General features: G+C 42.6%; 1 protein-coding gene across 1 annotated transcript; it reads left to right on the plus strand.

Annotated features, from left to right (window-relative positions):
- The first annotated feature begins 18,661 nt into the window (after positions 1-18,661).
- LOC129659226 (polyubiquitin) lies at positions 18,662-19,361 on the plus strand. The gene has a single exon (XM_055590426.1). It carries the CDS (start codon positions 18,763-18,765, stop codon positions 19,222-19,224), a length of 462 nt encoding a protein of 153 aa, XP_055446401.1. The 5' UTR covers positions 18,662-18,762; the 3' UTR covers positions 19,225-19,361.
- The last annotated feature ends 3,065 nt before the right edge of the window (positions 19,362-22,426 follow it).

Here is a 22,426-nt window from a genome sequence, read left to right on the forward strand (position 1 = left end):
AGCTATATTTTCAATAAAACATTTACTTAAAAAGATACCTTTGATCTAGGTAGAAGACATCAATGACTTTGCTCCCATGAAGTTGAAAGTAAACTTCATGATACTAAAAATAAAACAGTTTTTATGCATCAATTAAAATATATTTGTCTTGAAGAAACCCCATCTCAAATTGGTTTAAACAAGGATTTTATTATCTTGGGTTTTAGGAAGTTTTGAGGTAGGAGGACTTTAGGCACAGCTGTTTTGGTGGCCCAGTGATGGCAGCCCCTGGGCGCTGACTGTGTCCTCGGTGTCAGCAGCCACACTGAAGCATCACTGTCAGACCTCTCAGTACTCAGAGTGTCTCTTCCTGTGGCTCCCCCTAAAGAGCACGGGAACCTTCCCAACAGCTTCCCCCTCTCACAAAAATCTTCCCTTCAACACACCCTGAGTCAGAATTTTAAAAGAAAAGGGAGGAGTCTTGGTATCTTTATGTAGGTAACAAATGCTATCCAGAGCTTTCTTCTGAAGAAGAAAGCTCTTTCAGGCAGGCTCGCATTTCTGGGATTTTTCCTCAGATCAGATCAGATCAGATCAGTTGCTCAGTCATGTCCGACTCTTTGCGACCCCATGAATCGCAGCACGCCAGGCCTCCCTGTCCATCACCAACTCCCGGAGTTCACTGAGACTCACGTCCATCGAGTCAGTGATGCCATCAAGCCATCTCATCCTCTGTCGTCCCCTTCTCCTCTTGCCCCCAATCCCTCCCAGCATCAGAGTCTTTTCCAATGAGTCAACTCTTCGCATGAGGTGGCCAAAGTACTGGAGTTTCAGCTTTAGCATCATTCCCTCCAAAGAAATCCCAGGGCTGATCTCCTTTAGAATGGACTGGTTGGATCTTCTTGCAGGCCAAGGGACTCTCAAGAGTCTTCTCCAACACCACAGTTCAAAAGCATCAATTCTTCAGCGCTCAGCCTTCTTCACAGTCCAACTCTCACATCCATTCATGACCACAGGAAAAACCATAGCCTTGACTAGACGGACCTTTGTTGGCAAAGTAATATCTCTGCTTTTGAATATGCTATCTAGGTTGGTCATAACTTTCCTCCCAAGGAGTAAGCGTCTTTTAATTCCATGGCTGCAGACACCATCTGCAATGATTTTGGAGCCCAGAAAACTAAAGTCTGACACTGTTTCCACTGTTTCCCCATCTATTTCCCATGAAGTGATGGGACCGGATGCCATGATCTTCGTTTTCTGAATGTTGAGCTTTAAGCCAACTTTCTCACTCTCCACTTTCACTTTCATCAAGAGGCTTTTTAGTTCCTCTTCACTTTCTGCCATAAGGGTGGTGTCATCTGCATATCTGAGGTTATTGATATTTCTCCCGGCAATCTTGATTCCAGCTTGTGTTTCTTCCAGTCCAGCGTTTCTCATGATGTACTCTGCATATAAGTTAAATAAACAGGGTGACAATGTACAGCCTTGATGTACTCCTTTTCCTATTTGGAACCAGTCTGTTGAAGCCCAAGAATACTGGAATGGGTAGCCTTTCTCTTCTCCAGGGGAACTTCCTGACCTAGGAATCGAACCGGAGTCTCCTGCATTGCAGGCAGATTCTTTACCAGCTGAGATATCAGGGAAGCCCAGGATTTTTCCTAACCACCCTTAAAAACATATTTGTTGGCTCTTCTCTGCCTTGTCTTCTGATACTGTTGGAATCTGGTTTGAGTGGCCATCACTCTCCTGACCTGCTAGAGGCAAAAATGGGCAGTGAAGGGTCAGGCAGTACCTGTTAGAAAGGAGATGCCTTGGCAGTTATCATGGACCAGGAAACAGCTACAGTGCCCTGAGCAGGGCTGCAGGGTTAGTAAAACAGGTCCTAGACCCAGCTCCTGGCCCAGGATTTTGGAGGTGGGCTCAGTGCCTCACAAGTGTTCCTTCAAATTTTTAAGCACCATTCTCATTTTATATTTTGATGATAAATTTATTAATATCTTTCTTCCTACTCTTCTGTAAACTGCTCAAGACTAGGGAGCATGCCATCTATTTTGCTTAGCTTTGTATATCCAGCTTTGTACAGTGTCCAGAAAAGCATCTGGGACATATGGGGGTTTGCCACTACTGCTTGAATCAGTGAATACGATGGAAAGGTATTGGTTTTGAGAATAAACCAATGTGGGTTCATTGCCTAACCCAGGGGGACATTTCAGCTTCTGGCTTTCATCTAGGGTCACTTAATTTCTCTGAACCTAAGGAGAACACTACCTTTCAGTCATGTCCGACTCCTTGGGACTCCATGGACTGTAGCTCACTAGACTCCTCTGTCCATGGAATTCTCCAGACAAGACTGAAATGGGTAGCCATTCCCTTCTCCAGGGAATATTCCCAACCCAGGGAACAAACTCAGGTCTCCCACACTGCAGGTAGACTCTTTCCCATCTGAGCCACCAGGGAATCCTCTAGGAGAGCTTAGTATGTGTTAGTGTGTCCCTTTAGGAGAGCTTAACACATGGTAATGTGTCCCTTGTTTTTCACTCCCCTGACCCCAAACCCCACCACACTGCTTCTTATGAATCACATAGGAACCAAATGCTCGTCTCTTAGAATGGTTATGGGAATTAAATAAAGTAAAATGTGTGAAAGAAAGTGCTTTGTAAAAATTGATGCTAAAATTATGAGGATCATCATTTAAACAGGAGAGTGGAAGAGCCCTGAAGTCTGTGTCCAGCTCACAAGCTTCTAAAAAGGACATAAAACTTCTTACCCTGCAATTGATTTAGCTATGTGTCATTTAAAGACCTCAGTGGCATTTTTGAAGGTTGATTATGCAAAGCAAAATTGACTATATTTTAAAACATTTTTGTATTATTGATACTCTGACATTTGGAGCCTTGATCTTAGAAAGACTGCCCCTCCCAGGGCCAGCTAATTTCTAAAGGTAGCAAATGACTTTCCCAAGAGTGCACCTGTGATATACAAACCAGCCAACCCAGAGCCCACACCTACATCATCTCCTTTATTAAACTCACACAGAACAAGTCAGTATTCCTCCTGCCCCGAATTACCCCAGAGCCAGGTCTCAAACACCCAGAGACCACCCACACAGCCCAGAGTCTGTTGAACTCCTTCAAACTTTCCCACCCTAAGCTTATGATTATATGTATCTTGCCTGGCCCATCCTTTCTGGGGAAAACCCCCCAAAAGCTCTGGGCGCTGCTCTCCTCTCTCTCCTCTTCCGCCTCCTTACCCACCTTGTGGCCTTACATGGCATAGCATGGTGTGCCTCTTGTTTCTAGGGATCTGTGACTATAAATTCCTTCTATCACAGTCTTGTCGGTGTCACAGGGACAAGGGAGCCTGGGGTCACCCCTGTCCTTTGGGCAGTGGGGGTGGAGAGCAGGAGTAAAGAAGAGAAAGGAATAAAAGAAGAGAAACGCTATAATCCTATCATCCTACCTTCCAGGTATCTATGTATCTATATATCAACATGTGTGTATTTTTAAAAAATTGGAGGTATACTGTTTATTATTTACTATAAAGCATATACATATAACATACAAGCAAATGGAGTTACACTATAATATTGGCATTTAGCTACCTTTTGTTAGCAGCATTCTGTGTAGTTGGATCTTAGCAGTATTTTGCGTAAATTGGCACTTTTCAAGTTTGGTTGTGCTTCATAATAACCTGGGGAGCTTAAACCTTTTTGTAAATCCCAGGGCTCTTTCCCACATGTTACTGTGTCAGAATTTCTAGGTTTGAACACTGCATTTTTTGCAAGCCCCCCCTGGAGCCTCTGACACAGCCCAGCCTACTGCGACTCATTTTCAGAACCCCTGGTGTCCGGGTGCCGTCGTAAGCAGTCAGAAGTGGCAGAGGGCCCGGGACCACCTGCAACACACGGTGAGAGCAGAGGAGCCAGGAAGGGCCCACTGCAAGGTTTCTGGCTTTCTCCTTGAGAGCATCACACAGTCAGCGTCCTGAGGCTGACATGGAAGAGAGGACTCCGGGAAAGAGGAAAGGCTGATCGAAATGAAGAAGGACTGGGGTCTTCCTGTATGTGACCTCATTTTGGAAATTCCTCACATGACATATCGTCTACCCCCGACCCTGTATCTCATCTTCCAATAAGACCACCACAGATATCTATCCCCCACTTTTTTTTTTTTTTTCCTGTGAGCGTCTCTGATCATTACTTTCATCCTCTTCAACTCTTCCCTGAGGGCTGGTCCCTGCTGCTGTGTCTGGGTGTCTGCTCAGGGGACGATGGCATCACAGCTGACTCCAGCTGAGCAGCTTCTTCACACCCTCACAGACACCCCTCAGATCTCAGCTCTAGTCCCACCCTGGGGCTGAGAGAGGCTCTAAGCCCTTGTGAGTGAAAACGTGGTCCCAGAGCAGCAAGAGTAATCTCACCTGAAAGCTTGTTAGAAACACAGAATCTCAGGCTGAATCCAAACCTGCATTTCCCCCAAATCCCAGGGGATTCCCATACACATGGAAGCCCTGTTCTAACGGGTAACATCTTCCAAAGAGCACAACTGCTTCCAGTGCCCTACCCTCAAGGACCTGGTTCAAGGGTGACATCAGAGGCTGCATGTTCAGGCAAGCCACCAAGAGGCTCAGGAAGGAACTTGGCCCTGCAGCTTCGTCACTGGATTGGCCAGAAGCTCCCCAAGTTTAAGGTGAGGGCTCAAGCCATTCTCCAAGAGGGTTTCAAGCCCTAGCACTTTATGGAGGTCTGCAGCTGTGCTGGTTCATGATCCTGGTGACATCTGGCTGCTATTGTTTGGGGAGAATAAGGACCAGCAGGGACAGTATTGCTGCAAAAACTGACTAAAGAGACCAGGCTCCTTTCTGTGTCTGGAGTGACAGGCCCAATTCTGTTTGGGAAAAAACACAATGGCTCTTTATTCACTGCATGTTGCAGGATTTCAATGTCAGACACCAGCCAGATAGACCAGGGGATGATTAAGAGACAAAATACACGGCATTGTGTGCACATCACCCTGAAAGCACTATTGTAACAGCCTTTGTTCACGCAGCCCCTGCCTGGGCCCCTCCACCTTCCTCAGAGATGCTGTGGACCTTGGACATGCTCAGGTCTGTTCAGCTCTTCTCAGGAAAATGAGAGTGAAGCTACAGCAAATTCCGATGGAGTCTTCCAAGGGTGAGTGGGGAGGGGGAGATGCAGGGATAAAGGACAGGTGGACAGAAGGTGACAGTGAGGCTTGGTTAAGTCAGACCACCGCGGATCAAGGAAGAGGTGTTGGTAGGCAGATCAATAAATGTTGTACTGGGCTCTGAGGAGAAGAAAGATGAGGACAGAGAAATGTTACCAGTGGTTCACACTATGAGACATAATATCAGGAAGCCCAAGTTCAAGTCCCACACCCCACTTAGGGCTGTGTGGCTTGGGCATTTTGCATGTCCTTTCCAAGTCTCATTTTCCTCATCTGCGAAGTGCAGATTCTGATATTTGCCTCATGAGGGGATGCGACAATGAAATGAAATGGAGCACGAAAAAGTAGCTAGCCTACTTGACACAAAAATCATAAGTTCTAGTTCAGAAAACGTCGCTTTCTTTTGTCTGTCACCTAATACAGACCACCGCCCCTATCCCTGCCAGTTCCACACCCTAAGAAAGAGTCAAGGCCTGATCCCCAAAAGCAGTGTTGGGGGAGGGGACGGGGCAAGTCTAGTGGCAGTGAGAACTATGACAAGTGTCCTGGTGGTCATTCATTATGGTCTGAGCTAAGGCGGGGCGTAGAGGAATGGAGAAAAGGCAGCAATTTTAAACAGGGTCTGATGTCATCAAATTTGCATAGAATCATCACTTTCAGGCACTCTTGAGTGAGCTGGCCTGTGTTTTTGCCCTTTGAATTATTTGACTGTTTCACATGAACTGTCCTATTGTCCAATCCCTGCTCCACTCATTCTTGCCCTCACCTGGTAATGAAGGACCACTCCTTGCTCTCAGTTTCCAGAGGCTGCTGCTTAGGAACAGTCCTGCCCGCTACCATACTGTGTCAGCCCGGTCTTGGAGGCCGGTCTTCTTTCTGTGGCCTTTATGGGATTCCCTTCCTCAGAACCCTGGCCCTAATGCTACGTCAGGTGAGCTTCCCTGTGAAGTCATCCCAATTCCTCAGGAGAGGTTGGTCTCCACTCCCCCTGGTGCCACTGCTTCTTTCAAGCAGGCTTGGTGTGCAGCCAGGGCCCCTCCTCATCCTGGCCACCTTACCCAGCCCTTTGGCAGGCTGAGGGCTGGCAGTGCCTCTCTCCCTATGTGTATTCTACTTTAACAGAGGGGGACAAAGCAGCCCTGATGGGTCTAAACTGGAGTTGCCAAGGTGGCCAACACAGTGATGGATACCACAGGACACCAAGTTGCCTCTCTCCTGTGAAGAACAAGGCCTGTCTTCCTGGGCTGTGCTGGGCACCCAGCTCTTCCCTTTAGTGCAAGTTCACTCTCTCTCATGCCGAGAGCAGGCTCACCCCCACCCATCCTCTGGATAAGTACAAGTGCTGCTATATACCTGAGGTGGATTCTGCTGGGGTTTACACTGGATGTCGAGTGCAGCTCTGTGTTCATATCTCATTCCCTTCCTTTGACTTGGGGGATTACTCTGTGCGAAGGGACCTTCAACTCTCATTAGTCAGGATGCTGAAAATTCCCGGTCCCCATGTTCTCCCCAGCTGGATCAGAGCTACTTGGAGATAGGTAGGCTGGACAGGCATAAGGGCATGCTGGGGGTGCTGGCCGGGGAGCACTAAAGGGTGCTGCAGGATGACAAGGGGTTCTAGACTCCTCCTCACTTTTACTTCTGGCAGGTCGAAAAACTTCCTTTCTGAGGACTCCTTGCTCTTTAATAAAGGCAATTCACCAGGCTTATTTAGTAGTCTTCTAACATACCCCAGATACTTTGGCTATTTGGCCTATTTGAACTGTCAGTCTTAGATTCATCTGACTTGATTTCCTTATTAACTTCTTTGTTTGGGGCAGAGGATTGAGATAATTCAATATATTACAGCTTCTCATGTTATAAATTTTAAGGGTTGGAAAATTTTAATAAAACTGATAGGCTTTCTCTATCTGGGGTAGATGTGCCTAGTTTATTCATTCTGCAAATTTCAGAACATCTTTTCATAACTGAGCTCCCTACTGAATGCGAGGCTATGCACACACACAATGTCCAGCACCACAATGTCCTTGAAGAAACTGCCTTTATTTCCTCCTATGGCCTGGAGAATTCTTCAATTTGGCATGAGTTTTGCTGTGGATATCTTCTCCTTCACCTTAACCTCTGAACCTCATACTAACCTAAAGAATAAAGCAAAGATTCACTCTCTTACTCTCCTTTCTTCCCAAAGTGCCAATCTTGCCAAACTCTCTCTTATTTATTCACACCTTATTCCCAAACTTAGTTGCTCAAGCCATCTGACAGGTGGGCAAGAAGAAGCTCACATGTTCGTGGTTTTCTAGGGAATGACATTCTGATAACAATTATGGAAATGAGTTGTTCTGGTCACACAAGGCACAGTGAAACACGGGGCTAGAAGGAATTGAACATCACGAATGAAATGACTTAGCAGCAGCAGCAGGGTCCAAGATACCACAGTGGATGAGTTCCTCTGAACTGTCTGTCTCTCTCTGGTCTCTCTCCTCCCTCTTCTCTCCACTTGCGTTTCTCTGTACAGCTGCACCATTGTCCTTTCTCTATCAGTCAATTTTCTCTGCTTACTCATGGGTCCTACTGTCTTATAAGCTTGAAATGGTCCATTGTAACCTCTCCCATTTGATCATATAAAATTTGGGTTTCAGTTCCCACTAAATGACCCATTCTCTTGGCCACAGTCTGCTGACGAGTCTGTGGATGAGTCCCCATGGGTTGGTGGTCTACCTTGGTCTAATCTGCTTTAGCCAGAAGGTACTAGGCCACATTGGAATGAGCACTGGCCTGAGTATTAAAGGCAGGACAGTGTCCTTCAGGAAAGACTGTGGGTGTGGAAAGCACACTAAAGGGAGCCCATGCCAGCATTATTCCTGCTGTGGTGAGAATCTGAACTCCTCTCTCTATTTCAAGACAAGGAAGGTGGTCTCCATGGCAGGTGAACTCTGAGGCAGGGAGTTGCTGAGGGTATAAACTTCCTTCAGAAAGAGCCTGGTGATTTGTAAGTAAATACCACTAATCTTCAAAGAACAATAAAAGAATGTGCTAAGGACCCCCTGTTATGTCTACTAAGAATGACCTTTTCTGGACTCTGCAGTCAGGAGTAGGTGGAGAGGGAGGTCACTCAACTTTATCCACGGGCTTCCCTGGTGGCTCAGCTGGTAAAGAATCTGCCTGCAATGTGGGAGACATGAATTCGATCCCTGGGTTGGGAAAATCCCCTGGAGAAGGGAACAGCTACCCACTCCAGTATTCTGGCTTGGAGAATTCCGTGGACTTAAGAGTTGGACATGACTGAGTGACATTCACTTTGTCCAGGGAAGCCTATTTGTCTGGCCTTCCACAGACTAGTCACAAGAGAGAAGCAAAGGTAATTCTCCTCTGTTTTATACCAAGGAAATTAGCAATGGGTATGTCTTGGGAAAGAGCTAATACAATCTGGATGGGAAACAAAGGAAAGATTGTTAGAAGTCAAAACAGGGGGTGCACAAAAAAGAAAACACTTTTTTTTCTTTTTTAAAATTTATTTTATTTTATTTTTTATTTTATTTTATTTTTTTATTATTTTTTTTATTTTTAACTTTACAATATTGTATTGGTTTTGCCATATATCAACATGAAAACACTCTTTTGATGGGGAGAAATTTTCCATGGGGAGGTGTGGTCATCTTTCTCTAGAAAGCGGCTCCCTCAGTCCTACCTGGTGAGGTTTAATCTGAGTGATTTGAAGGCAGGAGGATGATACTGAGCATGCACAGCTCAGCTCTACTCACTTTCTCTTGGGCTTGAGCTGTCCACAGGGTATAGAAGTTTTCTTCTGCTTCTTTATGTCTCCTCTGAGATGCTAACTCACTGCTGTAGGAGAACCTGTCCTGGGTCAGTTTCAGGAAATTGGAGGGTAGAGAAGGCAGGGTGGCCTGAGGGCTTCAAGAAACAACTTCCAGAAATTCTTTAGCTTCACCCTTTTCTAAGTCCTCAGAGTTTTTCCCATTCAGCTTGCAGATGAGGTTGGGGGTAGCATGAGAAATACTCAAGGGAAGTTTTTATGGATTATGCTATAAAAGAGAACACACAACTTTTCTTATGATCCATTGCCTAAAATTCATAGGGCCAAAGTTACCTGTAAAAGAGGCTGAGAAATGCATAATGCAGCTGTGCCCAAGAGAAAGGGTAAATACAGATATTAGTGAGCAGTAGCTCTATGTGCCACAGTGCGTGCATGCACGCTTAGTCGCTCAGTCATGTCTGACTCTTTGCAACCCCATGGACTGCAACCTGCCAGGCTCCTCTGTCCATTGGGATTCTCTGGCAAGATTACTGGAATGGGTTGCCATGCCCTCCTCCAGGGGATCTTCCCAACCCAGGGATTGAACCCAGGTTCTCCCACATTGCAGGCGGACTTTTTACCATCTGAGCCACCAGGTAAGTCCAAAAATACTGGAGTAAGTAGCCTATCCCTTCTCCAGGGGATCTTCCCAACCCAGGAATTGAACTGGGGTCTCCTGCGTTACAGGTGGGTTCTTTACCAGCTGAGCTATCAGGGAAGCCTATTTACCACAGTGGGTTCATTGTTAGCAGGCTCTCTTGACTGCAGGTGGAGAAGGCAATGGCACCCCACTCCAGTACTCTTGCCTGAAAAATCCCATGGACAGAGGAGCCTGGTAGGCTGCAGTCCATGGGGTTGCAGAGTTGAACACAACTGAGTGACTTCACTTTCACTTTTCACTTTCATGCTTTGGAGAAGGGAATGGCAACCCACTCCAGTGTTCTTGCTTGGAGAATCCCAGGGATGGCGGAGCCTGGTGGGCTGCCGTCTATGGGGTCGCACAGAGTTGGACACAACTGAAGTGACTTAGCAGCAGCAGCAGCAGCTTGACTGCAGGTACAAGCCACATTTGTTAGTAATAACGGTGTTGTTCTAATCTCTCTCCTGTCATCCTTTATTTGATTTTATAATCTATTCAAAGCTCTTGTGGGGAACAGAGACTATTTTTGGACCCTTCAACTCCAACATTTGGTGCAGGTCCTTGGAACATCGAGAAATAAAACACAGGAGTGGAATAACAAATTGGAGGGAATTGGACTCTAATTTTCTTCAAACCTTAAATCAGATGGGTAAAGAATATGATTTTGGACCTTAAATCCTTTGGACTTTAATATATTTGAACTCTAACTTAATCATTGACTTCAGTCATTGAAATTTAATTTCTTCCCAGAAAATTCATGATGAGAAAGGGTTGATATTCAAACTTGGAACATCTTGTAATTGGTATTTTATTGCTGGAATATCTTAACATGATTTAATTTCTTTGTAGAGCATATAATGATTAGAGTGACAATATAATTTATCACCCAAACTAGGATAGTTCTGAGAGAAAAAGGAGGCTCTATTAATAATTATGCTGGGACAATAGTCGTAAACCTATACTGTTTGGGTTGAGCTGGACTGTATGATCACTCTAGCTATATCGGATAGTGTGGAAGGACGTTAAGAAAGAGAAATTGAATAGGGGATTAATTAAAGCAGTATAGAGATTTAATTGAGATTTTTCTGACTCACGTAAAAGCCCTGTTGGGATCAATTCTAACTTGTCCATCAGTGGTCCCAGGAGGGTCCACAGGGGAACTGTACCAGTCAGGGGCCATACAAGGGAAAGAGGAGCCATGGTAGATATTTCAGAAAGAAGGGACTTATGTACAATTGGGTGCACAGGTGCTAGAGAGCTGAAATAGCAAAGAAGAATGGTAGCCTAGGGATTAATAACTGCAGACAGCAGCTACCACCCCTAAGACTGGAGAACAAAAGGAAGGAGGTATTACCCTAGGAGTTTAGAGAAGGGCCCCCAGGACAGATGTTGAGGTCTCTGGGGCAAGCTCCATGCACCTGAGGAGAGGTGTGGTCTGAATCCTGCTAGTAACCCTGAGGAGATGATGGGAAAGCTGATGATTGAAATACAGAAGGAAGCCCTCTATATTTCCCAAATTGTGTTCTTTTTCCCATATCCTACCCATTTCCCTTTGGCAGACCTTACCTAACAAAAAACAACTAACAAAGGAATTGGGAAATGTGGTTTGCAGAGTCCCAGCCTCAGCTTCAGCATCAAATGGAGTGGAGGATAGGCTTGGAGCAAAGAAACAGTAGGGGCATAAAGGGTCCAAATGAAGTGGGTGGCATTGGGGGGGTACCTGATGAAAGAGGAATAGAAAGGTCTTGATAGAACTTATGATCTCCTCATCGGAGGATCACCACACCCCTGGCTGACCATAGCCTTAATATTTAATCACAAAGAGTTAAGAACAAATAATTGTGGAAAGTCAGTGGTGGATGATGCTTCTTCATTTCTGATGTGTCCTTTCTTGGAGAGATGTCACATTTTCAACTTTTATTTGCTCTTCAGTTGTTGGAAGAGGTAGACACATTCATCTGTGTCATGAATTTGGAGAGAATAAACTGGGCATGCTCAGCTCAGCCTTCCTCCTCTCCTGGGTGCAAACTGCTTGCAGGATGCTAGTGTTCTCCTCTTCCCCTTTATCCATAAATCTTATTAGTTCACTAACATTTATCAATACATACTCTATCCCAGGCAGTGTTCTGGTCCAGGGGATATAGCAGTGAACAAAATAGGCAAAGATCCTTGTCTCATGGGAGATGTTGGCAATAAGCAGTAAACATAATCATAATCACATTATACAGTGCATTGGAAGATGATAGATGCTGGTGCAAAAAAACAAATCACAAAACAGTGCAGGAGATCAGGATTGCTGGATTGGCAGCCGCAGTGTGAAAGAAAGTGGTCTGGGTAGGCTGACTTAGCAAGTCCATTTGAGCATATGAAGAGAGTCATTTGTCTGCTCACATTCAGAACCCTGTCAACGCCATAGTTTTAGAGGTGAATACTGAACCATTCTTGGAGAAGGAAATGACAGTCCACTCCAGTATTCTTGCCTGGAGAATTCCATGGACAGAGGGGCCTGGTAGGCTGCAGTCCATGGGGTTGCAAAGAGTCAGACATGACTGAGCGACTGAGTATACATACATGCATTGCTCACTCTCTTTCTCAGTCCAACCACCACTTGTCCCCAGTCCTGGACATGCCCTGAGCATCTAGTTTGAGTAGGACTATGGACTCTGGCCCACAGCACAGATAGATTTAATCACTAGGTTTACCTGTTGAGGTGTCGTCTTGGAACAAAGTCCAAACCATAATTGCCTATAATTAGTGCTTTACCCCGCTTTGCAAACAGATACACACGGTCAGTTAGCCTACCCACCTCATCCTGCCTCCACTCTGCAGCCAGGACAGCAGTATTAAGGCAATAGCTATTGCTGTTGGCAGACAAATGTGCACACAGTTTTTCTTTAAGGCAGCAGTCCTTCAAGTGTGGTCCAGATCCTGGTGAGTGGAGAGGACCTTTCAGGGAGGGTCTGTGAGATCAAAACAATTTTCATAGTAGCACTAGAATGTTTTTTGGGCCTTTTTCATTTTCTTTCTCTCTTGTGTATGGTGGAATTTTCCAGAGGTCACATGGCATGGACTAGCACAACAGATTGAGTGCAGAAGCAGATTAAAATACTCCTTTTTCCCCCTAACTACATATTTGTGTGAAGCCTGATTTTCTTTACATATTTCTATCAAAACAACATATTGCCACAGATTGAATGCAGAAGATCTGAAAATCCAGCTGTCTTCTATTAAGCCCAACTTAAAGAGATTTACAAAAAGTTAAAACAAGTTGATCTTCCTGCTAAATTTTTTTTTGAAGAGGGAAATAGTTACTTTCCGTATAGAAGATATTTATGTTACTATGTATTGAGTTTATTATTGTTATTTATAAAGGAATTCATAGGTAAATATTAAACAGTTTCTCACATTTAATTTTTAATGCAGTAAATATCTATGAGTATAATCCATATAAACAAGCATGTGAAAGTCAGTCAATTGTGTCTGGCTCTTTGTGACCCCATGGACTGTAACCCGCTAGGCTCCTCTGTCCGTGGAATTCTCCAGGCAAGAATACTGGAATGGGTTGCCATTTCCTACTCCAGGGGAATCTTCTCAACCCAGAGAATGAACCCAAGTCTCCTTCTTTGCAGGTGGATTCTTTACCATCTAAACCTCCAGGGAAGTCCATAAACAAGCATCCAGGGAAGTCCATAAACAAGCATAAAGGGGTCCCGAGTCTGAAGAGGTTAAGAAAGATTGCTCTCAAGGGCTTCAGTGTAATACCCTATCTGCATGTTTTTACAGCCCCCAGACATCCCTTCAGAGGCATCCTTCCTTGTTCTCAGACACCACATAAACTCATGGCGATGCTTCCCCACTTGATTTCATTTGCGTATCTACCTGCATGTAAAACACTCTATACTAAGGTCTGTCTTCTTGTGGTGAAAGAGCATTTAGTCTAGAGTGGATAGAAGAAACAACATTTAATCCTGGGTTTACCTAACCATTATCTGGAGAGTTGCAAGGTGATGAAGTTGGACTCTTAGAAGAACATTTGTCCTCAGGTTGGACCTAGGGCAACTGGACAGAGGTAAGCCAAGGTGGCCCACACCCTTCCTGGCTATGAGAAACTTGGGCTTTAAAGACCTGGCATGCTGTTAAGCACTGGTTCCTAAGTACTGGCACCTCAAAGAGCTGCAGGAACCCCTGCACAAGAATCACCTGAGCTGCTTGCTGTATGTACAGACTTCCAGGCTGTACTCAGAGACCAATGAATCAGAATGCGGTTGGAGATCTCAAGATCTGTACTTCTTTCCTAAGCCCGTGAGTGATTCTGTGATGCAGCAAGATTTGGGACCCTTTGATCAGCCTTCTTAAACCCTGTCAAATCATCATGGAGATGAGTCAACATGCTTTTGACACCAAATATTTGTCCTGGCTACCTCCTGCAGGCTCAAAGTATCTACTTTTTTTGGAAGTTAGTTCTTTGGCAATAGGGCGGCAATGCCTCAAATGTTCCCTCTTTACATGAAAGCCTCTCTGGAGAAATGCTGATGTGGCTGTACTTGGGGAGTAACACAGCAGGTGTATGTACATGCTATACATGAGGGATGAGAAAGGGCAGAAAGGAGGAGGAGAATCTTTGGAAGGACATGGGGGTTGGAGTTATGAGTAAGAACTTCAGGACTCCAGGACCCCTCAATAGGCAACAAGAGAACAGAAGCACTCAAGACTCTATGGAGGAGCCAAGATATTTCTGCAGATTTTGAAAAATGTTGGCATCAATATTCCTGTTACTGGATGTGAATGATACATTGCTGGCTCAGAATGCAGAGAAGGAACCCAGAAACATCTTTGGGCCATCTCATCTCTGCCGTTTCTTGGGTGTAATCGAGACCCAATTGATCACCTTCCTGTTTCCAATCTGGCTGCCTTCTCTGCACTACTACCAGAATAATAGTCCTAAAAGACTTTGAAAAGCTACAGTTTTAGAAACTTCTAATTGTAAAATATAACACACATTCATAAAAGTGCTGCTACTGGTGCTGCTAAGTCGCTTCAGTCGTGTCCGACTCTTGTGCGACCGCATAGACGGCAGCCCACCAGGCTCTGCCGTCCCTGGGATTCTCCAGGCAAGAACACTGGAGTGGGTTGCCATTTCCTTCTCCAGTGCATGAAAGTGAAAAGTGAAAGTGAAGTCGCTCAGTCGAGTCCGACCCTCAGCGACCCCATGGACTGCAGCCTTCCAGGCTCCTCCGTCCATGGGATTTTCCAGGCAAGAGTACTGGAGTGGGGTGCCATTGCCTTCTCTGCATAAACGCGCACCAAATGCAAATATATGGCTTAATGAGTAATTAGAAAGTGAACACCCAAAGCAAGAAACAGAACCTTACCAGCCCCTCTTCTGCAGGCTCCCTCCCAAACACAGCTCTTTCCCATCTCACAAAGGAGCCTCACTCTTGGCTTTTATAAATTACTTCATAAAAGTAATTTCCTTGCATTGCTTTAGAATTTTATCACCTGTGTATGCATCCCTACATACAATAGTAAAATTTGGCTGGTTGTGAATTTTACATAATTGAAATCATATAGTATCTTTTAGTATTTATCTTCTTTACTTTTATATTATGTTTTTAAAGATTTTTTTTTACGTTGTGACAAGCAGCTGGGGTGGGGTTTTTTTTGGTCATTTTTGGTGCTATAAAGTACTTTATTGTATGAAATATACCATATTTTTTTAATCTATTGTCCTGGTGGGCATTTGTTTCACTTCCACTTATGGTTCTTATAAATCAGTATTATTATGATTGTTGTTAAGTTGCTAAGTTGTGTCTGACTCTTTTGCGACCCCATGAACTGTAGCCCACCTGTCTCCTCTTGTCCTTGAGATTTTCCAGGGAAGAATACTGGAGTGGGTTGCCATTCCCTTCACTAATTATTATGAATATTCTTTCACATATATTAAGGCTCACATGATTCTACTCTTCTGTAGTATCTTTACTCAGAAACGGAAATGCAAAGTCATAGAGTATATACATCCTTAATTTTATTAGTTAAAGGCTAGAATGATTGTAGGAGCTTTCCTGATGGCTGAGATGGTAAAGAATCTGCCTGCAACGTGAGAGACACTGGTTTGATCCTTGCTGCTGCTGCTGCTGCTAAGTCGCTTCAGTCGTGTCCAACTCTGTGCGACCCCATAGATGGCAGCCCACCAGGCTCCCCCGTCCCTGGGATTCTCCAGGCAAGAATACTGGAGTGGGTTGCCATTTCCTTCTCCAATGCATGAAAGTGAAGTCACTCAGTCGTGCCCGACTCTTAGCGACCCCATGGACTACAGCCTACCAGGCTCCTCTATCCATGGGATTTTCCAGGCAAGAGTACTGGAGTGGGGTGCCATTGCCTTCTCCGGGTTTGGTCCTTGCTATGCTATGCTAAGTCACTTCAGTCGTGTCCGACTCTGTGTGACCCCGTAGACGGCAGCCACCAGGCTCCCCCGTCCCTGGGATTCTCCAGGCAAGAACACTGGAGTGGGTTGCCATTTCCTTCTTCAATGCATGAAAGTGAAAAGCAAAAGTGAAGTTGCTCAGTCGTGTCCGACTCCCAGCGACCCCATGGACTGCAGCCTACCAGGCTCCTCCATCCATGGGATTTTCCAGGCAAAAGTTCTGGAGTGGGGTGCCATTGCCTTCTCTGGGGTCTGATCCTTAGGTTGTACTAAATATTTACCACCAGAAAACAATGAAAATTTCTGATGTTTCACATCCTAACCAACACTTGATATTGTCAAAGTTTTAAATTTCTGCCAATCTGGTGGGTGCATATTAGTATCTCACTGTGATTTAATTTACTTTTCCCTGACTTCAGTGAGATTTAACATCTTTTCATTTGGTGTTTTATTGGCCTTTTAGAAAATATCTTTTCTGAAATCAAGTCCTGATCAATTTCCATCTGTTTTCAATTGTCTTTTCTTAGTGATTTACGTGAATTTTGCATATTCTAAATACTAGATCTTGGTCATTTGCAAATATCATTTCCCATTCTATCACTTGCTTTTTCACCCTTTTTTATGATGTCTTTTGATTTTCTAATTTTTTGGTAATCAAATTTATTAATCTTTTCCTTTAAAAGCAGCAGTTTTTGTGTTTTGTTTAAAGAGCTCTTGCCCTATTCAGAGATCTTAAAGATCTTCTCTTACATTATTTCTTCAGGGTGTTTTATTTCATGCAGTTAGATCCATAATCCATCTGGAAGCACTTTTGCATATAATCCACCAGGCTTTCATTTTCATTTTTTCCCATGTAACTGCCCAATTTTCCTTACATCATGTATTGAAAGAGCACCCTTTTTCCATTCCTCTGCAATGCTGTCTCTGAAATAAACAAGTTTTCCAATATGTGGACATCTTTTTCTGAACTTTTTTACTGTTACATTTGTTAATTTGTCTACTCTGACACAATACTATAACTTTCATTATTATGGCTTTGTGATAAGATCAAGTATCTAGCTGATCAAATATTCCCACTTTTTTTTCCTTGGTCTTGGCTAATTTTGGCCTTATGAATTTCTCTATAAATTTTTAGAGGCAACTTGTAAAGTTCTACAAAATTCCTGCTGGAGCTTTGATTGTTACTATATTAATCTTACTGATTGATTGGGGAAGAATGGATGATTTTATGATAAATCATGGTGTACTTGTTTCTACATTGAATTAGTTCCTCTTTAATACCTTTCAATAGTACTATGATTCCTCCATAGAGATTCACACACCATTTATGAATTTATTCTTAGGAACTTGATCTTTTAAGGCTATTGTAAATTGCAATTGAAAAATAATTTTCTATTTGTTGCTCTTGTGTGGAAATGATATTGACTTTTGTATATTGATTTTGTATCCTGCAACCATACTAAACTTTATGATTACTTTTAATTAGTTACAATTATAATTATTAATTCTAATAATTGTATCTTATTTTGATATTGTATACATTTATATCAATAATAAATTGATTTTTATTATGCATTGCCAATCCGTATGCCTTTTATCTTTTTGTTTTTGTTGCTTTACTATATTGGCTAGGATCTTAGTACAATGTTGAATAAAGTGATGATAATAGTATTCTTTGCTCATTCATTCTTTATTTCAAAGGGACTACCTCAAAGTTTTATCATTAGGATTTTTGGTACATAATCTTTAGAGTTAGGGATTTCTTTTTAACTCAAATTTGTGAAAATCTTTTATTGTGCCTTAATGCCCAATAATTTTATTGAACATTTCCCCTGTATCCGTTACACTGATAATGTGTTTTTTTAACTCTTGTAATCTATTAGTATAATGAGTTATTTGAGTAATTCTCTAATATTAAGCCAACTTTGCATTCCTGAAATGAATACAACTTGGTCATGTGTTTTAGTCTTTTTATATTTTGCTGGATTTGGTTTGCTAAAATTTAATTTGGAACTTTTGTTTTTATTTTCATGACAAAATTTCACTTGTAATTTTCCGTTTGGTAATATCTTTGTAGGGTTTTGACATTATGGCATTTTTAGTCTAATAAATAGTTTTAAGTCTCCTGAATAGTATAAGTATATAGAATTGGAGTTGCTTTTTATTTAAATTGTGGTAGAACTCTCCAATGAAGGCATATTTTTTCTTTAGTAGTTATGATATTTACTACTCAACTTTTCTGTTTCTTCTTATGTCAGTTATAGTAAGGTGGCTGTTCATCTATATTTTCAGTTTGCTTTAGTACTTGATCATAATATCCTTTTATTATCTTTTTATTGACTTCAAGACCTGCAGAGATATCCTTAAAATAAATAATACTGCTTACTTGTGCCTTCTCTCTTTTTTCCCTTTGACCAGTCTCACAAGAGGTTTATTGCTTTTATTATTTTTACAAATAACAGAATTTTGTCTTGAGCTTCTAAAATTACATGTTTGTTTTCTATTTTATTACATTTACTCCTGCACATTATTTTCTTGCTTGTATTTCCTGTGGCTTTGTTTTGGTGAATTTCCCTAACTTCATGAACTAGATGATTTATTCATTAACTTAAAGGAAAAGAAGACAGACGCGACTGGCATTGTTGGGTTCCTGTGTCGTCTTGGCAGTGACTCTGCGTGATTGAATTTGCGGCATCTTCGCATTCACTCACAGGTCAAAATGCAGATCTTCGTGAAAACCCTGACCGGCAAGACCATCACCCTGGAGGTGGAGCCCAGTGACACCATCGAGAACGTGAAGGCCAAGATCCAGGATAAGGAAGGCATTCCCCCTGACCAGCAGAGGCTCATCTTTGCCGGCAAGCAGCTGGAAGATGGTCGCACTCTTTCTGATTACAACATCCAGAAAGAGTCGACCCTGCACCTGGTCCTCCGTCTGAGGGGTGGTATGCAGATCTTCGTGAAGACCCTGACCGGCAAGACCATCACCCTGGAAGTGGAGCCCAGTGACACCATCGAGAACGTGAAGGCCAAGATCCAGGATAAGGAAGGCATTCCCCCTGACCAGCAGAGGCTCATCTTTGCCGGCAAGCAGCTGGAAGATGGCCGCACTCTTTCTGATTACAACATCCAGAAAGAGTCGACCCTGCACCTGGTCCTTCGTCTGAGGGGTGGCTGTTAATTCTTCAGTCTTCTATTCATAATGTTCAATGATGGCATCCTTCTGCACTCTAGCCATTTACCCCAATTTAAGTTTAGAAATTACCAGTTTCAGTAATAGCTGAACCTGTTCAAAATGTTAATAAAAGTTTTGTTGCATGCAAAAAAAAAAATAAATAAAAAATAAAAAAATAAAAAAAAAAAAGGAAAAGAAGAAAAAGAAGAAGAAAAAAAAAGAAAAGAAGAAAAATTCTTTTTAGTCCTTTGTTTGTATCCCACACTTTTGGTATAATTTCATTATCATTCAATATGATTGTTTTCTACTTTCCATGTACTTTTTTCTTTGATTATAAGTACTAAGAAGTATATTTTCTGGTTTCTAAACCTGGTAATCTTCTAGTTAAGCTCCTGCTCTTGCGTTCTAGCATAACTGCATTGTGATCAGAGAAACCAGTCTGTTTGAGCTCAATCTTTTGAATGTTTTTAAGCTTATTTTATTTATGGCTGACATACGGTCAAGTATTGTAACTGCTTCACATGTGCTTGAAAAGACCATTTATTTTGAAGTGGTAGGATAATGTGCTCTACCTGTGTTATTCATGTTGTTCCAATTATGCAGATCATTCCTAGTTTTTGTCTCCTTCAATTACTGAAATTAAGTGTGACAAAATTCCCCACTATGTCTGTGGACTTGTCTATTTGTTTGATAGTTCTGACAGCTTTTGAAAATACATATTTTTGAGGCCATCTTGTAAATGCTTAGAAATGTAGAGTTATATCATCTCACTGAACTAAAACATTTATCACTTGAAATGTCCCTGTTTACTGCCACTAATGCTTTCCCCCCCTTAAAATGTATTTAGTCTTTATTAATACAGTCTCACCAGCTTTTAGTACTGTTTCCATGGAATACCTTGGTCCTTTCTTTTATTTCCAAACTTTCAGTGTCCTTGTGTTTTAGGCATGTCTCTTGCAAATAACATATAGTTGTTTCATTAAAAGTCTAATCTAACAAAAACTGGAGTATATAATCTGCTTACATTTTTACAGTTACTGATATATTTGGATAAAAAAATCCACCATTTTCCTATGTGCTTTCTATTTGTCCCAGCTATTCATATTTCTACTTCTCTCTTTTCTTGCCTTCTTTTAGACTGCTTGAGTCCTTTTATCATGTTTTTCTTCTTTTAGTTTCAAAGTTATATAGTTCTTTATTTCTATTATTTTAGTGATTACAACCTACATTCTTGAAATGAAAACATGCATTCTTGGTGTATCAATGTCTAATCTATATTCTACCTACATTCCAGGTAATGCAAGGACTTTAAGCAATTTAACTATCTTAATTTTGTCTAGACTTTATATGTCTACTATTGTTGTATATGTGAGTATGAATACTGAGTCACTTCTTTGAGACTTCTTAGGGAGTCCCCAAATAGTCAGAAAACCATGAGACTACATGACTCAAGCCTCTGTCCATCTTAACATTCTGTATGCATGGAATTGCACTTTTAAAATGTTAATCAAACCAGCCCTGTTGAGGATAATACAGTCTTAAAATGCAGCTGCAGAGAAATGAAGCATGTGTTTTTCAGGTTTCCAAAAGCTAGGAGATTGGCCCCTCAACAGGACCATCTACTTTTAGTCAAATGCAATTGAAAAACTGCAGGAAACACTGTTCAGTTCAGTTCAGTCGCTCAGTCGTGTCCTACTCTTTGCGACCCCATGAGTCGCAGCACACCAGGCCTCCCTGTCCATCACCATCTCCCGGAGTTTACTCAGACTCACGTGCATCGAGTCAGGGATGCCATCCAGCCATCTCATCCTCTGTCGTCCCCTTCTCCTCCTGCCCCCAACCCCTCCCAGCATCAGGGTCTTTTCCAGTGAGTCAACTCTTCTCATGAGGTGGCCAAAGTATTGGAGTTTCACCTTTAGCATCAGTCCTTCCAATGAACACCCAGGACTGATCTCCTTTAGGATGGACTGGTTGGATCTCCTTGCAGTCCAAGGGACTCTCAAGAGTCTTCTCCAACACCACAGTTCAAAAGCATCAATTCTTCGGCGCTCAGCTTTCTTCATAGTCCAACTCTCATATCCATACATGACCACTGGAAAAACCATAGCCTTGACTAGATGGTCCTTTGTTGGCAAAGTAATGTCTCTGCTTTTGAATATGCTATCTAGGTTGGTCATAACTTTCCTTCCAAGGAGTAAGTGTCTTTTAATTTCATGGCTGCAGTCACTGTCTGCAGTGATTTTGGAGCCCCAAAAAATAAAGTCTGACACTGTTTCCACTGTTTCCCCATCTATTTCCCATGAAGTGATGGGACCAGATGCCATGATCTTCGTTTTCTGAATGTTGAGCTTTAAGCCAATTTTTTCACTCTCCACTTTCACTTTCATCAAGAGGCTTTTTAGTTCCTCTTCACTTTCTGCCATAAGGGTGGTGTCATCTGCATATCTGAGGTTATTGATATGTCTCCCGGCAATCTTGATTCCAGCTTATGCTTCTTCCAGCCCAGCATTTCTCATGATGTACTCTGCATATAAGTTAAATAAGCAGGGTGACAATATACAGCCTTGACGTACTCCTTTTCCTATTTGGAACCAGTCTGTTGTTCCATGTCCAGTTCTAACTGTTGCTTCCTGATCTGCATATAGGTTTCTCAAGAGGCAGGTCAGGTGATCTGGTATTCCCATCTCTTTCAGAATTTTCCACAGTTTCTTGTGATCTACACAGTCAAAGGCTTTGGCATAGTCAATAAAGCAAAAATGCATGTTTTTCTGGAACTCTCTTGCTTTTTCTATGATCCAGCAGATGTTGGCAGTTTGTCTGGTTCCTCTGCCTTTTCTAAAACCAGCTTGAGCATCTGGAAGTTCACGGTTCACGTATTGCTGAAGCCTGGCTTGGAGAATTTTGAGCATTACTTTACTAGCGTGTGAGATGAGTGCAATTGTGCGGTAGTTTGAGCATTCTTTGGCATTGCCTTTCTTTGGGATTGGAATGAAAACTGACCTTTTCCAGTCCTGTGGCCACTACTGAGTTTCCCAAATTTGCTGGCTGTAGTGAGGTATAGTCATATGACCGTAAAAAAAGTATAGTTGCCAGAAGGCCTGTAGCTCACTTAAGATGACTCTAGAAGAGTAGAGCTGCTTTATTTCCTGCAAAATATAATTTTGTCTTCCTATTTCCCCACCAGATGCAGGCTTGTGGTCCCTTCCGA

Source organism: Bubalus kerabau, chromosome 8 (assembly GCF_029407905.1).
Source record: "Bubalus kerabau isolate K-KA32 ecotype Philippines breed swamp buffalo chromosome 8, PCC_UOA_SB_1v2, whole genome shotgun sequence".
Lineage (NCBI taxonomy): Eukaryota > Metazoa > Chordata > Mammalia > Artiodactyla > Bovidae > Bubalus > Bubalus kerabau.